Source organism: Trichosurus vulpecula, chromosome 9 (assembly GCF_011100635.1).
Source record: "Trichosurus vulpecula isolate mTriVul1 chromosome 9, mTriVul1.pri, whole genome shotgun sequence".
Taxonomy (NCBI): domain Eukaryota; kingdom Metazoa; phylum Chordata; class Mammalia; order Diprotodontia; family Phalangeridae; genus Trichosurus; species Trichosurus vulpecula.
Window position 1 is genome coordinate 186380757 of NC_050581.1, and position 17563 is coordinate 186398319.

At 45.0% G+C, this 17563-nt stretch overlaps 1 protein-coding gene across 1 annotated transcript in view; it reads left to right on the plus strand.

Annotated features, from left to right (window-relative positions):
- The window catches only part of DNAH12 (dynein axonemal heavy chain 12), a 151200-nt gene that overhangs the window by 95475 nt on the left and 38162 nt on the right, over nucleotides 1-17563 (plus strand). The window contains 8 exon segments of the mRNA XM_036739678.1: nucleotides 74-154; nucleotides 1759-1935; nucleotides 2863-2994; nucleotides 5075-5164; nucleotides 7904-8044; nucleotides 11776-12017; nucleotides 14845-14992; nucleotides 17095-17240. Coding sequence (XP_036595573.1) covers nucleotides 74-154; nucleotides 1759-1935; nucleotides 2863-2994; nucleotides 5075-5164; nucleotides 7904-8044; nucleotides 11776-12017; nucleotides 14845-14992; nucleotides 17095-17240 — 1157 coding nt within the window.

The window sequence follows — 17563 nt, forward strand, 5'->3', positions numbered from 1 at the left end:
CAGTCACTCTGCCCTCCATTTGAGGCCTGCTTCCAGTGCAATCAGGTAATGTCCTGGCATCGTGTCTGTTTAGGTTGGTGAGATGAAGCTAGAGCTCGTTCAGTTGCAGCCCAAACTGGAGGAGGCCAAAGTGGAGAATGCCAACATGATGAAGGTACGGTTCTCCTGAATTTTTGGGGTGCTGCAGGCTTTGCTGATATCACTGGTTTGTATGACGTGAATTGCAAATTAGTGATTTCGTCTTCATCAAAATTGAATCAAAGTCCCAAGTTCTTGCTATCATGAATGAATTAAAAATAAAACTATGTAGTAAGTGCTTACTGTATGATAAGTCCCGTGCTAAGTGTTGGTAATGCGCATAGAAAAAGATGGTGACCTCTGCTCTCGAGGAGCGCATGCTCTGGTTTGGGGAGATATCACATATAGGAGGGCTTAGCGGCAGGGTCAATGGAAAGGCCTAGAGGTCCTGTGGGAGTGTGGCAACACCCAGGAGTCCTTTCAGTTGTGTCTGACTCTTCATGGCCTCAGAGATACTGGAGTAATTTGCCATCTCCTTCTCCAGCTCATTTTCAGATGAGGAAACTGAGGCAAATGGGATTAAGTGACTCGCCCAGGGTCACACAGCTAGTCAGTATCTGAGGCCAGATTTGAACTCAGGAAGATGAGTTTTCTTCATTCCAGGACCAGCACTCCGTGTTCTATGTTGCCCCCTAGTTGCTCCAGGCCTTAGTAGTACTAAGTGAGAGGCTGTGTACACCACAGGGCAGGGAGCCTCCAGGGTATTGGCTCACCACCACTGGGAAGGGGAGTGGGTCTTTGGGTCAAGGTAGAGTTGGGATTCTCAGCTCCCTAGAACCCAGGCACCTCCCCATTTACTTCTTCCTATTTTGTGGCTTGCCTCCCAGGCCTCCCCTTGGGGTTTTTTTTTTAAGCAGATAAATTTCATTCTAGTGAATCATACAAGCCTCTAATTGACTCCCAGCCTTGTCATTCTTGGTGCCAATCCTCTCAGTCAGCTAATCTACTGAAGATGGTCTGTGACCGATAGTGCAGAGACCATGTATGTTTTGGGGTTGTTAAAAGAATGAACAGGTTTGTGCTTTTATAAGCTCACATTGTGGGAGGAAGCATGGAATGGCAGAGAGAATGCTGGCCTTAGAGTCACTGAGACCTGGGTCCATGTCCTGCCTCTGACACTTAGTGGCTGTGTGACCCTGGGCACGTCACTTCCCTGGGCAGTGGCCCAGGCTGCTCGTGAAGACCCTGAAGTCTCAGAGAAGGGGCTGACCTGCTTTGGGAGGGGGAGTTTCCTTCCCAGAAGTTCACTGCTGCAATCCCAGGCTGGGTCAAAAGAAAAGTCAGTATCAATATCATCCTGAATTTCGAAGTGGTTAGGTAGGCTTGCAGCCAGGAAGGGGCAGGTTCAAATCCTGCAGGATACTGGCTCTCAGTCTCAGCTTCTCCAAACAGAAATGGGCATAACAGTAGAGCCTGCCTCCCCGGGTTATGGGGGGGGGGGCGTCAAATAAGATGTCTGTAAAATGGGCTGCAAGCCTTAAAGCCGCATATGAAGGTATTATTTTGAATTCAATGGAAAACTTCTGAGAAAACTACTGAGTAGCTGAACTACTAGCCAGCGCAGCTTCTCCCCCTTCTCACTTTATAGGAGCTTATGTTTCTAGGTTTTCTAGGCAAAAATGAACGCTCTTGCGGCTTCTTTCATGGGCGCCCAAACTGATGTTGGCTGAATGCTTTCAGGTGATCGAGGTGGAGTCCGCCCAGGTGGAAGCGAAAAGCAGATTTGTGAAAATAGACGAGGAGCTGGCGACTGGCAAGGCCGAAGAAGCCCAGGCCCTTAAAAATGAGTGTGAGAGTGACCTCGCGGAGGCCATCCCCGCCTTGGAAGCTGCCCTCTCTGCGCTGGACACACTTAAGGCAAGTGGCGCCTTGTGCTGATGGGAATCCCAACGAGCGATGTTAGGGTTTCTCCTCTGATCCAACAGCCCAGTGAGGGTGAGCCCCATTTTACAGGTGAAGAAACTGATTGGGGGCCAGGTAAAAGCAGGCAACGTGCTATGGACATAGGATCTTAGATGGAAAATCTCGAAGATCGTCTAGTTCAACCCCCTTATTTTACAGAGAAGGGGAGCAGCTTTCCATGGTCACACAGGCAGAAAGTGGCAGATCCAGATTCCCTGGCTCCAAATGCATCCCCCTCTCACTTCCCCCTTCTGCCTGTAGGTGTAGAGGGGAGGGATGGGGAGCATTCAGCAATCTTTCTTTAGATCTAGAGAAAAATTCACTTTCCTATGGGAGTTGCTGCCCCAAAGCCAGCAATTCCTCTTGATGCAGGTGTAGACCTTTCTGGACAGCCATATCCTTGTATAGTCTTGGCTCATTTTCTTTACCAGGAAGAAATACCCAGATTAGCCCTTTGCCTCAGAAATCCAGAGCCAGGCTCAATCAACATCTGCCTAAGCAATCTCTGGGCAAAATTCTCCTTTGCTGAGTCTTCCTTCCATGAAGAAATTGTGATTTTCTCAATGTAAGGAACTCTCCACCAGTTCAGATGGTACAGAAGTTAAGTGACTTGTCCTAGGTCACACAGCCAGTCAGTGTTAGGGTCAAGATTTGATCCCAGGCCTTCTTGGTTCCTGGGCCAGAGCTTGGTGCATTTCAGCGCTGTCTCTGTAATTCCAGAATTCTTCCCTAATCACAGTATAGTAAACCGCACAATTACAATTTTGTGTCAAACGTGATCTTTTTTATTTATTTGTCTTAAAATCCCAAACGATATTTTTTAGGTTTCTCTTGTAGGAATAAGCAATGCCTGAAAATGTCTCTGTCTGTCTTTCAATTTAGCCTGCTGACATCACGATTGTGAAGTCCATGAAAAATCCTCCTTCTGGAGTCAAGCTTGTGATGGCTGCTATTTGTGTCATGAAAGACATAAAACCAGAGAAAATCACAGACCCGGCAGGAACTGGGGGCAAGGTAAGTGTGGGAGATGGGCGTGATGTCCCCCGTTTAAGATAAGCTAAGTAGATTGGCAACAAGGGTTGTTAATACTTCAGTAGATCATTTATTATTTAAATGTAAATGGATCAAGAGATGACTCAGCCTCAGGGGTCATCCAATCCAATCTTTTCTCCAGCAGAGAGAACTGGACACAATGGCTGTGAATAGCAGTGCCAGAGAGTGTTCTGAGGAGGGAGGCTGTAGTGGTGATGGGCATTGGGTTCTTGGTGTTTGAGGACTCGATGAAAAGAGCTGGGGGTGTTTAGCCTGGAGAAAGGAAAGAGGGGAATTGAGGACTGTCTTCTAGTCTCTTGTGGAAGAGGGATTAGCCTAGTTTTGCTTGGCCTCAGGGGGCAGAACCAGGAACCGGAGGGGAAGTTTTAGGTTTGGTACCAGGAAGAGCATCCTACCAGAGCAGTGCAAGGGTAGGACTGGCTGCTTGGGGAGGTCATGGGCTCCCCCTTGTTGGGTGTCTCTAAGCAGAGGCTGGATGGCCACTTCTCAGGGATGAGGTCAAAGGGATTCTTGGTCAGGGATGGGTCAAACCCAATACTCCTTTCCAATGGTGTGGCTTGTAATCCATCCCCACTTTTTCTTCTGGTGTAAGTTCCTGGAGAGCAGGGCTTGGCTCACTCTTGTCTTGGCACATAGTAGGTGCTTAATGTTGCTTAACAAATAGTTGTTGGTCGGAAGACTCTTACTAACTTTTTGACCATGGGCAAGTTATTTAACCATTCTGGGCCTCAGTTTCTTTTTCTTTTTCTGGCAAAATGAAGGAATTAGATTGAACAACCTCTAACAATAGGACCCTATTTGTCTCAGAATTTCTCCACAGCCATCTCTTCATGTCTGAAGCAGGATCAAAGGACCCCAGCTCTTGAGCCTGAAAGACCTTAGAGGCTGTCCATTCTAACATGCTTGTTTGACAGATAAGGGAGCTGAGGCCCAGAGACAGAAGTGATTGGCCTAAGGTGTCAGGATTTGAACCCAGGTCCTTTGATTTCACATTCAGGACTCTTTCCACTAAACTCTGGTATCTCCCAATTCCAGGCCTAGTGTGCTGTGCACAGAGGTGCACTGCCTGTAAGTGGCTCATCCAACGTCACGCAGCTGGCCAGAGCCAAAGACAGAATTCCATGGTTGGTCTTGACACATGCTGCCTTTCCAAAGGACCCTGGGGCTGAGGCTCGTGCACTTTCCTGTAAATCCCTGGGGACAGTTCTCTCCCTGGGCTGGCCCTGCAGGTCCTTAGCCTGCTGAGTTAGCACAGAGGCAAGATTGGAATCCGCGTCTTTGCTCCTTCTAAGTCTAGAGTTCTCCCACTTTCCCTCGGCAGGCTTTGAGGCAGAGAATATCCCTGAGAGGATGCTTGCCTGCTCGCTGCCCTGCTGGGAATTTCAGATACAGTCCCCAAAATCAGCCTGCAATGAGGAGGATTCCTTTTTTCCCCTTTATTAACTTGAACTTGTTAAGTCCTATTTGAATTTTTAAGTTGTCAGCAGCAAATATCTTTGTGTTATTCAGTGTTGAATTCTTTTTTCATTCATTCATTCAGTAAGCATCTATTAAGCACCTTCTGTATGCCAAACACTGTGATAGGCACTTTGCATGTAGTCACAAAAATACAACAGTATCTGTCCTCAAGAAGCTTAAATTCCATTGGGGAGACAGCATGTACGTGTGTGAGCAGATACAAAATACATGAAGTAAATACTAAGTAATTCGGGGGGTGGCCCTAACCCCTGGGGGTCAGAAAAGGCCTTGTTCAGGTGCCTGTCCTGGAGCTGGGCTTTGGAGGAAGTTGGAGATTCAGAGAAGGCGGGGCAGCATTCCAAGCATGGCGGACAGTCTGAGTTTTCGATAACTTAAAGAATTAAGTCCCTGCACTTAGGGCGTAGGCACTGATGTGTCCAGATGAAATGCAAAGTGTCGATAGGTGTGAGAGGGCACGAATCATTTCTACGTGGGTTTGATCGGTCAGGGTTCAAGGAGATGTGGTTGGGTAAATGACTGTTTAAACACTGAAACGGTGTCTCTTCCTGGATTTTACTGACAGATCTTGGACTATTGGGGTCCCAGCAAAAAAGTCCTGGGAGACATGAATTTCTTAAGAGACCTGAAAGAGTATGACAAAGACAACATTCCGGTCAGTATCCCTGGATGTGGTTTTTTTTTGCATGTGTTCACTTTCCTAAAGGTGTGTGAAATATTGGAGATTAATGCAATAAAATGTGAAAAGTCATCCCTGGGTGACTTTGTGTGATGACAGTAAACACTCACGACGATGGCGTTAATCTAAGCTTTCATACTGTATGAACTCCCCTCTTCTCAGAGCATCTCAAAGCCGCTTACCGATGTCCCCACTGTGTGCCGTTGGCCCGAGGGCGCGGTGATACAGAAAACGCTGAGAAGAGCGCGTCTCAGAGGCCGTCAGGCTCACCCCCTCATTTTACGGACGAGGAAACTGAGGCCCAGGAGGTTAAGTGATTGGTCCCAGATCATCAGGGAGGATTTGAGCAGGGCCTTTGGATTCAAATCCTGGCTTAGATATTTACTATCTGTGTGACTTTGGGTGAGTCACTCGGTGTCATGGCATTCTCAGTTTCTTCATCGTAAAAATGGATGTAATGATACCTGCAGATCAAATCACATCAGCAAGTGCTTATTAAGCACCTACTATGGGCCAGGCACTGTGCCAGGCACCAGGGATACAAAGAAGGGCAAAGATAATCCCTGCCCTCAAGGAGCTCCTAGTCTAATGGGGAGAAGACATGCACGCAGCTCTGTGTGTAAAAGATGGATACAGGATAGACTGGAGGGAAGGCACCCAAAGTGAGAGGGATGGGGAGGGTGTGAGCTGAATCTTGAAGGCAGCCAGGAAGCAGAGGTGGGAGCCAGAAGAAGCAGAGTTGTGTGGGAGAGCAGCAAGGAGGCCTGGGCTCCTAGCTCCCAGGCTCCCTGGATCCAAGAGTATGCTTTGGGAGTCAGATGTAAGACTGGAAAGGTAGGGAGGGGTCAGGCTGTGAAGAGCTTTAAGAGCCAAAAGAAGGATTTTCCATTTGATCCAAGAGACTATAGGAAGCTGCTGGAGTTTTCAGAAGCAGAGGGAGGACACGGTCAGATCTGGGCTTTGGTGGCTGAATGGGGCATGGGCCAGAGTGGGTAGAGGCCCAAGCCTGGAGGACCCAGCAGCAGTGATTGCAGTGGTGCAGGGGGAGGTGATGAGGGCCTGCACCGGAGGTGTCAGAGACGGGATTGTGAGGATGGTGCATGCAGACCGCAGAGCGCTCCAGAAGCCTGAGTGGTGGTGCTGATGGACCTTTGCCTCCATCCCAGAGGCTGCTGATCTCAGATGCCAAGTCACTGTCTTTGCATTTTTGTTCCAATTTTTAATCATTTGGTTCTGCTAACTTGGACATTTCTTTTGTTTCCATTTGGGAAGCCTTTGGTTTTCTCTTGTATCTAAGACATCTCTTGCCTATAGCGTTTCAATAATGTGAGCCCTGATGTTTGGATCACAGGTCGGGTTTGGGTTTGGGTTTTTTCTGTTTTCTTTTTTGGTAACCTCATCAGTAGGGCTGCTAGGTGACACTGTAAGCAGAGCACTGGGCCTGGAGTCAGGAAGATTCATCTTCCAAAGTTCAAATCTGGCCCCAGACACTTACCAGCTGTCTGACCCTGGGCAAGTCTCTTAACCTTGTTTGCCTTGGTTTCCTTGTCTGTAAAATGAGTTGGAGAAGGAAACAGCAAACCACTCCAGTGTCTCTCTCAAGGAAGCCCCAGATGGGGTCACGGAGAGTCAGACATGATTGACATGCCTAAATAACACCAATATTAAATGTCAATATGACTGAGCAAACTCGCTTTGCAATTATTTACATTTAAATAATGAATCTGAACTTTATACATTTGAATTATTTACATTTAAGTAAATGAATTTGAACAGGCCCAGTGTTGGGACTGGGCTTATGATTTTACTGGTACAGAGAGCTCTTAGCTGGAGAAATTCCTTCTCCCCATGCAGGTTGGCAACTTCTCTGTAGCCTGTAATCTTGGAGTCTCGAGGGATTCAGTGACTTGCCCAGGGTCGCCTATCTAGTGTGTGTTAGTGGTGGAACTTGAATCCAGATCTTCATGGCTTCATTGCGGGCGCTCTACTATGCCCCGATGTAACCTTTGAGTCCCTCCCTCTGAGTCTCCATCTGATTCTTTGTCTATTCCCAATTCACATCCCCTCTTATGTTGTCCCAGTTAGTGTATACTCCCTTAGTATGGTTATAAAGTATAAAGTTAAAAAGTATAGCTTTTTCTGGACTTTGTGTTAATTCGTGATGGGTAAGTCCCTTCCCCTCTCAGTGCACTAGGCACCTTTGTGACTATAGGCCGCGGAGAAGCTGCTGACCTGCCCTGGTGGAAGGACCTTCCTCATCTTGGGGTTCCCTGTGCCAGTGAAATCACAAATTCAGTCCCCACCCCCATCCTCATCCCTCTATCTATCCCTATCACTATTACTTCATAAAAGTCTTCCCAGATTCTTGGTGGTCCTCATACTGATCTGTCTTCACTGCATTGCAATTAATTAATCACAGTACAATTAACAGACAACAATATGCCACAGTTTATTTGGCCGTTCACGTTGTTGGACAGTTAGATTGCTTCCAGTTTTTTTCAGTTACAAATAACACTGCTACAAAAGTCTTTGAGCAAATGGCTCTTCTGAACAATGTAATTTTTTGGCTCCAAGCATAAGATTAGTTTTGAAACTTTTATTGTATTTTACTGCCTGCTTTGCTCTCCAAAAACATTCTACAATTTTATGATATTATTTTTTCCACCTTCAAAGTTTGTATCTAATAACTTTGAAAACTGACTTCTTGTCCTGTAGGTGTCTGTTATGCAGAAGATTCGAGGTGAATATCTCACAAACCCCGAGTTTGACCCCCCGAAAGTGGCCAAGGCGTCTTCTGCAGCTGAGGGTCTGTGCAAATGGATTATGGCTATGGAGGTCTATGACAGAGTTGCAAAGGTAATGAAGATGCTCTTGGAAATAGCCTACAGGCCAAAAAATTCCTAGAAGTTAAAATCAGTGGAACCTTATGTGTGAATGAATGTATATGTAGGTAGTACACACACACATATGTATGCATATACGTGTTTGGCCAGAACCGTGATTTCATAGGTGAATTTCCAACAGGGAGTCGCCCTCCACCCATACAGATTGGCAATTTGTCTGCAATTTTCTTTTATAATACAAAGTGTCATAAAAGAAGTATCAGTACATCTGGAATTTTGTTTCAGAGAATAATAAATTTGGGATTGTGGAATTCACTGGGCAAATTCCCAAATGCATTCTGGGCTCTGCCTAGAATTCTCGAATTCAATTCTGGGCCCAGATCAACATCTGTCAGCCATATTTGCCAAAGATACGTGTAGAGATGAACTGCTCAATCAAACAGCTATCCAGCCTTTTCCAGGCACTGTGCTAGCCCTAGGAATACAAACACAAAGAATGAACTAATCCCAACTCTCAAGGAACCTATATTAGAGTGGGGAAGACAAGTATTTATGTAAGCGTGTATATACTTCTTATATCTCTTCTTTGGGGCTATGCTTATTTTTAGTGAGGTTGTATATTTTAAGGACTCATGTTTGATGTTAACTTATACACGAGAGGCATCTGATTGGAGGAGAATCTGTAAGTCTTCATTTTTCCCCCTCCTGAGTTGTGCTTTTTGTTTCTACAGATAATCAACAAAAAAGAAACCAGTGGGAACTTGTATTATCTATAACTTTTAGTTAATTGTGTGACTGTGTAGAGATAGAAAATAATCTTCAAAACCTTGTCTATACAGTCTGATATTTTCATCAAAGGTGCCCTTGATATGTATGTAGACCATACTTACATGGATGATGTGCTTGGCCTGGGCCCAAGGCCTGAGGTTCCATCTGTGTAAGCAACCCTTCAATGTGCCCACTTCCTCCATGGCTTCTGATGAGCAACCTGTCTGCAAATAATAGTTTTATAGAGTGGCCTGGGGGTACTGAGAAACTTCGTACCCGGTCATGGTTACATGACTAGAATGTATCAGAGGCAGGACTTGGATCCAGCTCTTTCTGACTCAGGCTGGCCCCCTTGATCCACTCTGCCATGCTGCCTCTCCTGAAAGTAGCCACTTGGCTATTTAGGATGGGGAGAAATCCCTTGGAGAGCTTGCAACAATAAGCATATTTGGACCAACCAGCAAATGTGGTGATTATGAAGAAATGAGGAGCGTAAGCACTTATAAAGCCACCAAAGAGTTTTGGGAAATGCAGAGAAACAAAGTTCCTAAAAATAGCCACCTCAGTAGTTGCTGATGTCATCTCCCAGAATAGCCTCTGTTTTGGTAATTATACTATCTGTGATCCTCCCCCCCATTCTTTTGGTGTCTTCCTTCTCTAACCTAGCTCTAAAATGGATCCCTGGGAAGGAGGCTCTAATATTGTGTCTTCTCGAGCCTGTGTTTGCCTATGTGTCCTCTGTCCGGTCCAGCTGCTCTGCCCAATTCTTCATCCTGGGTTCACTTTCCATCTCTGCGTGTATCACACTGAGCAATCCTATACCAAAGAGGCTCCAAATGTGACTGTTCCATGGTCATTGATTATGGAAAAGAGCGGATCTGTTCCATTTTCCATGTGTTTGTTTACCACCTTCACAATTTCAGTGGTAAACTCTTTGGGGATGATCCGGCCTCACCCAGATGATTACTTGCCACCCAAAGACTCTGGGATGCACATGGGACTCTCTGATGGGGCTTTCTTCCTCCTTACTCATGTCACCCCCTTATTCAGTTTCCCACAGAGCTACGAGGAACACCAAATACAGTTGGCCCTCACCTCTGTATTTTTGCTTAAAGTCACAGCCTTAGCATAAACTTCATACAATCCATTCAACTTAAAATTGGCTAAGAAAATTAATGAGAGGCTTCATGCTACAGTGCTGGAGAAGGAAATGGCAAACTACTTCATTATCTTTGCCAAGAAAATCAGCAAAAGGGGTCACAACGAGATGGACATGACTGACCAGCAATGAGCATGATGCAGTGGGTGGAGAGGAGGGCTGGGAATCTGGGAGACTTGTGACCTTGGACCAATGACTTCTCTCCATCTTTGAAGCACTTTGGTTGGACTGTAAGTTGCAGATGAAGTTCTGCTCTGTCCACACTAATGAACCAACTGTTCCAGACCAAAGAAGAAGCTGTCACTATACTTAGCAGTGGCGATCACCTTCCACCCCCACCCACTTCCCTTTCAAATCTCTTTCAGACAGAAGAAACTTATTTCTCTGCATATCCCCAAAATCTTTGGTTGCTTTACAAATGGTTGTACTCTTCACTTCTTTAAAATCACCTCATTTTCTCCTTGGTCCAAATATGCTTATTGCTGCAACCTTCTCCAAGGGATTTCTCCCCATCCTAAATCAATTTCTCATTCTGAAACCCAAACTAATCAATAGTGATGAGTAACAGCTGGCATCTATGTGATGCTTTAATGCTTAGAAAGCACTTTACCTATTTTTTCTTTCCCTTATGAGTTGTTCAGTCCAGTCTTTGGATGCCAGCTCCTCTGGCCTTCTGCGTCTCTTTCTATGCCCTCTCACCTTCCCCTTCCACATTCCCTTCCTATGGGCTTCAGGCCCATAGCATCATCCATGACTAGCAAACCCAGAGCCTCGGCCTGCTCCCAATTTCCCATTAAAGGCAATAGATTGCATGGAGGGAACTAGTGTCCAGCCCAGCGTTTTTGTCTCTTAAACGTGACGCATGAGACTTGTCCTGTTTACTTCATAAAACTTTTTTTTTTTTACTCTGAACTTATCCAACGCCAAATGAAGCGGGCATTTCATATGTGCAGTAGAACAGAAAAAGAGTAATTGTTCATGGAATGGGGAGTGAATCTCTATTGTGGATGGCTGGTTTTCTTTTAAAACACAGTTTCTTAGGTGAACTTGATAATCATGACACTAAATGTGTGGGAAGTCCCTGGTTCAAAACCAGGCCGAAACAAGCAGAAAAAACGTTTGTGGGTCAGCTAGGTGGCACAGTGGATAGAGCAGGCCTGGTGTCAGGAAGACCTGAGTTCAAATCTGGCCTCAGACACTTACTAGCTGTGTGACCCTCGGCAAGTCACTTAACCTTGTTTGCTTCAGTTTCCTCATCTGTAAAATGAGCTGGAAAAAGGAGTGAAAACCACTCTAGTAACTTTGCCAAGAAAACCCTAAATGGGGTTATGAAGAGTCAGACACGACTGAACAAAAACTTTTAAAACCACACTACTTGTCTTCGATTCTTTTTGGTCTTCTTACTGATTTGAAAAATGGTTCAATGATTTCCTTCCTTCCCTCCTTCCTTCCTTCCCTCTTTTTCTCCTTCCCTCCTTCCTTCTCTCCTTCCTTCCTTCCTTCCTTGTCCCTTCCCATCACCCCAATTTAAAAGAAGAAAAACGAAATTTTGCAACAAACATGCGGCATCAAAACAAATGTGTCTAAAAATATGTCTGGTATTCTCCTTGCCACATTTTCTAAAGTTTTTTTAGATCATTTTTGCTGCCCTGAAGTATCACTTTAAGAATGTTTTTCCCCCTTAGTAGCATGAAAAAGTTCTATGTCATTGATTTGCCCAGAGGGTTAAGTTACCCACCATGGGAAGGTTCGTGAGCTCCTTGAGAATTGTGTATGTTGCAAGTAACTGGACTTTGCACCAAATTCTTTCCACCTAGGTGGTTGCTCCCAAGAAAGCCCGTCTAGCTGAAGCTCAGAAGTCGCTGGGAGAGACGATGAACCTTCTCAATCAGAAGAGAGCAGAGCTCAAGGCTGTGGAGGATCGTCTGGCCAATTTACAACAGACCTTCCGTGAAAAGACTGAGGAAAAAGTCCGCCTGGAAGATCAGGTGGAGCTCTGTGCAAAGAAGTTGGAGAGAGCATCCAAACTGATCGGTGGACTGGGTGGAGAAAAAACAAGGTCTGTAACAAAAATGCCAAGAACCCCATCCTTGAAACGCCTTCCCTGGACCCTCCCATCCCCCAAAGCTCTGCTCTGCTCTGCTCTCTCTCCCTTTCTCAGCCAAACGCCTTAAAAAGTTGTCTACTGTTGTTTCTCCTCCTTCTTCTCTCACTCTCTTCTAAACCCTCCACAATCTGGCTTCTGACTCCATTGCTTTCCTGAACCGACTTCCCAAAGTCATTAGAGCATTTATTAAGTGTTTGCTGTGTGTCAGGCATTGTGCTGAATGATGGGAGATACAGAGAAAGGCAAAAAACAAAACGCACAGGCCTGCCCTCCAGGACCTCTCTCTCTAGACTGTGGACGCTACCACTACGCACAAACAAGGGTGAAGGGGAACAGGCTGTGCTGGAGTTAGTTCACACTGCTTACAGGAAGGTGTGTTCATTGCTGATTTGTTAATTAACAGTTCTGAATTTTTCAGTGTGAGCATTTACACCTTGAAAATTGGCAAATCAAGGCTTGATTTATTGTGGGTCTTTTTTTATTGTCTAGCCATAAGAAAGTGATGTGGAAAATGTTAATAAACTTAAAATTAAGTATTTCTTGTAAATTCCCCCTCCCCCCAATCTGGTTGTTAAGCCAGCACACTCCTGAGTGGGAGATAATCTCAGAGGGAAGGCACTGGTGGTAGTAGAGTCTTGGGGGGAAGGGAACAATTGGGAAGATCCTTAATTGCCAAATCCGACGGCCTTTTCTCAGGCCTTATTTGACGTCACTTCTCCCCAGCCTCCGACACTGTAGAACCCCTTCTTCTCTATTCTCTCTCCTCCCTGGATTTTCATGAAATTGCTTTCTCTTGGTTCTTCTCCTACATGTGACTATTCTTTCTTTATCTCCTTTGCTGAAGTATCATCTACTACAGACTACTTGTCTGAGCGTGTCCCCCAAAGCTCTGTCCTGGGTCCCCTTCTCTCTCTACATCCTCTCTTGGTGACCTCATCAGCTCCTCATCGGTCTGCTGATGATGGCCAGATCTATACATCCAGCCTTAGCTTCAGGCCCGCGTTGTCAGTGGCCTCCATGACATTCAAAACTGGATGTCCCACAGGTATCCTAAATTCAACATGTCCACAGTTGAACTTGGTCTCTCCACCTTCCTCACTCTAAACTCCAGACTCACCCCTCTTTGGGCTTCCAACCGTTTCTATTGAGGGCACCACCATCTTTCCAGTGTCCCCAACTACAACTACGTCTTCAGCTACACTCGCCACATACTCAGTTGTCATCTCTACTGTTGTCACATCTGTCCAATCAGTGGCTTGGCCTTCACGCAATCATCACTATTGTTCAGAGCCTCTTTACCTCCTGCCTCAATTATTACAGTAAGCTTCTAACTGGTCTTCTGCCTCCCTGCCTGCCTCCCTCCCCTCTTGCATCTTTACTTCACATATATGCCAAACTGACTTTCCTAGAGTACAAATCTGACCACATCTCTCCCCTACAAACTAACTCCAGTGGCTTCCTCCATTTGGCATTTGAACCCCTTCACGACCTGGGCCTGATCTATCTTTCCCGTCCTGTTCCACATCATTCCTCTACAAGAATGTTGAAGTCCAGCCTCACTGGCCTTTGGTGTTTGTCAGACAGACCACTCCATCTCCTGTCTTTGCATTGGCTCCCCTCCCAGGCCTGTCATAGACTCCTTCCTGACCTCTGTCTTTCAGAATCCCTGTAGATGCCAATGCCCCTCTCCCCCATCACCTTCTGTTGACTTGGTATTTGCTCGCTCGTGTCTTTGAATTCTGACGCTCCTAGGCAGTGTGCTTAAAGTAGGTGCTCAATAGATGCTTGCTAAGTGATGAACTGATCCTGTAATGTTCTGAAGTTTATTTAACTAGTCTCCTATTGTAGGACATTTAGGTTGTTCCTAGTTTGTTTTGCAGTTACAGACAATATCGTTAAGAATGTCTTTCAACAGCACCTCTTTTTTTGGTCATTTTTGGCTATTTTTTTAGGTATCCTGCCAACATTGGAATTTGGGTTTCATGCATTAGAATTATGCATTCAAAAGAAGTTCTCTTCCTTACGTCACCATCTACCAGGGCCTTGTACACAGCCGACACACAGTTAATATTTGTCAAATTTTGCTGTACGATCACAAGACCATAGATCTAGAGTCAGACGATACTGTAGACATCATCTAATCCAGCCTCATCGTTTCACAGATGGGGAAACTGAGGCCCACTAAGGTTAAGTGACCTGTCCAGAGTCACAAATACTAATGTCTGAGCCTGGATTCGAACAAAGGTCTGACGACTCCACACTCAAAACTCTTCTCATAATGTTACCTGATTTCCCTAGGTCTTTGACAGTAAGGTATACTATAAATTAGATGGTTTTGTAATTATTTTAATGTTGTGGGGGACAATGTTCAAATACCTGGAGAATCTGGAGAATGTTACCATGAAATAAAAGGAAAGTCTGACCTCTAGTAATGAAAGGATTTTGAAGGATTGAAGGATTAAGAAATCTTAGATTAAGTACACGGTATTCTAGTCATCAAATGTAGGAGTTATCCTCCACATGTCCTAATTTTTGAGCTAGAAGATAATTTGGGGATCCTCTCCTCCACTCATTTTAAAGACAAAGCTGAGATCCAGAGAGTCTAAGTGATTTGCTCAAGATGGCCCAGCTCATCAGGGACAGAGACGAGACTAGAATCCATGTCTCCTTGTGGCCCCTCAGTCTGGGGATCTTTCCAGGGTACCCTTGGCCTTTGCCAAGTCTATGCTTGGCTGCTGTTTCCTGTCTCCAGTCTTTTTTTGTCTTTGGTTGCTCACAGGTGGTCTCAAGCAGCAGATGACCTTCAAAGCACGTACGACAACCTGACAGGAGATGTTTTGGTATCAGCAGGAGTCATTGCCTACCTGGGTGCTTTCACCGCAGGCTTCCGGCATGAATGTACAAAGGACTGGAGCAGGCTGTGTAAGGTAATGGATGGATCCTTCATACGTTTTGTTTCAGAAGATTCCGACGCTCCTTTTGTCACTAAGCACATGATACAGTCTTTTTTATTTAAAGTTTTATGGATATTCTCTACATGCTACTTCCCTCTCCCCCAGCCCCAAAACTTCCCCTGATGCTAAGCCTTCCCTCAGAACAAATATATAAAAGCTTAGCAAACTGACCAACGGAGTGACCCAACCTGACGGTTCATGCACCATTCCATTCCACGGCCCCTCGCTTCCCCATTTCATCCTCTGTTCTCTGGGACCAAGGTTACTCAGGGCATTTATTATGATAATTTAGCGGCCTTTTAATGTTTTCATTTCTATTTTTGTAGTCATTGCATACATTGATTTCCTAGTTCTGCTTTTCTCTCCCTGTATCAGTTGATATAAATCTTCCCATATTTCTTTGATTTCCTCACATATAGTGTTTCCTCACAATAATATTCTGTTACTTCTGTTATCTACCACATATTCCCTGGGCAGTGTGGTGGTGCAGTGGATAGAGCGCTGGGCCTGGAGTCAGGAAGACTCATCTCCCTGAGTTCAAGTCCGGCCTTAGACACTTACTAGCTGTGTGACCCTGGGCAAGTTGCTTAACTCTGTGTGCCTCAGTTTCCTCATCTGTAAAATGAGCTGGAGAAGGAAATGGCAAACCGCGCCAGTGTCTCTGCCAAGAAAACCCCAAGTGGGGTCACAAAGAGTCAGACATGATTGAAGAATAACCGAACAGCCACATATTGCACAAGCGGTTCAGCCACTCTTGATAGACAAGCACCCACTTGGTTTCTAGTCTTGTTTTTGCTCTCACAAAATATTCTGTGCATGTTTTTGATATAATTTTGGTATAGATGGGACATTTCTTTCTGTCTTTTACCTCATTGGAGCATTGTCGCCTATTTTTTTAGATACTTTGTGGGGGAAGGATGGTATCTGGATGATAGAAATACTGAAGTTACTGAAAAATAATCATCTGTTTTTCCTTTATAAACTCAAGTTTTCATTCAGATCCTTTCAATCTTTGTTTTTGGTCATTTATCTACTTACTCATTAATTCATTTATCTATCCATCTGTTCATCCATCCACTAATTTATTTATTTAGGAGTTAATAATGGAATAGAATTACAAGATATTATCAGGGAAATGTCTCAAGGGAGAAAAGAGGGCTGGCTAGGCAGGGTCATCCATTTAGATCTGGAATGGACCGTAGGAGCTCTCTCATCTGATCTCTCTCATCTGCTGCTGCTGAGGAATTTGGGGACTTGCTCAAGGCCAGAGTTAGTAAAGTTAGACAGGGGATTGTAGACACTACTGGCTCTTTTTATTACATCACGAAGAATGGACAGCAAGCATGATAAAGGCTACCAGCTTGTTGGTTGGCCCTCTGATCGAGCTCTTTGAAAAGTCATGGGCTACAGCATGGGATGGGCAGGCCAGGATGGGTCGCCATTTGCATCACTGAAGGAAATGCCCGCATCATTGAGATCACAGATCCACTGCTGTATTTGCACATGTAATAATATTTTTGTATTGTTAAATGCTAATACTTGCTAAAGGCAATTAAAATGATCTGTCCATATTTCAGAAGATTCATGATTTCGTCAGCGTCGGCCCCTTGGGTATGGGGAGGAAAGCACTGGCTTTAGAGTCAGAAGATTTGGTCTTAATCCTGGGCTCTGCCATTTTCTGGTTGCATGATTTTGACCAATTATGTCTCCTTCACTGACCTCAGTTTCCTCTTTGCAAAGTGACAGGGTGAGATGGTCTCTGAGGTCCTTTCCAGCTCACACCTCCCCCACACCCTAAATGAGTTTTTGTATTGGCCGGCCTTTTAGTGTCAAGCCTCTCTAGCCCCTGAAGCTAGTCCTCAGATGACAGGTGTCCTCATATCTAGGCCCCATATCTTTCAGCTTGGTGGGACCTCCCAGAGATTATTTTTGTCTGGCATAGAGTTCTAGACATCCCACAGTGTGATTCTATGTGAGGACTGCAAATTTGGAGGACCACACTGGTACTGTAATTAAACTTTCCAACTGCAGTGTGAAAGAAATCAGAACTCTATATTGCCTTGTATTTCTTACAGGAAAAAGAAATCCCTTGCTCCGAAGAGTTCTCCCTGAGTAAGACTCTGGGTGATCCAATCAAGATCAGAGCCTGGAATATTGCTGGACTACCAACGGATACATTCTCTATAGACAATGGTGTGATTGTTAGCAATTCCAGGCGTTGGTAAGAACCAGTGAAAATGATTATTCTTCCTACATGTTTAATCCCAGACTCTAAAGAATACTGCACTTTTTTTTCTCCAGACCTTTTCCCTAGTAATGCCAATGTCAGATTTGAATTTTTGGTGCTGGTATGTGATTTCATCACATTGGCAACTCCGGATGTGCAAATACTTTCTGCCAGTGCAGATGGGCAACCCTTCTGCAATTATGGTCTAAGAGGGTTGTCCAGAGGACTAGATGGGTGACTTATCCAGGGTCACAGAGCTGTTATAGGTCAGAGGCAAGGCTTGAACTTAGGGCATCTGGAGTCCATTCACTCTATCC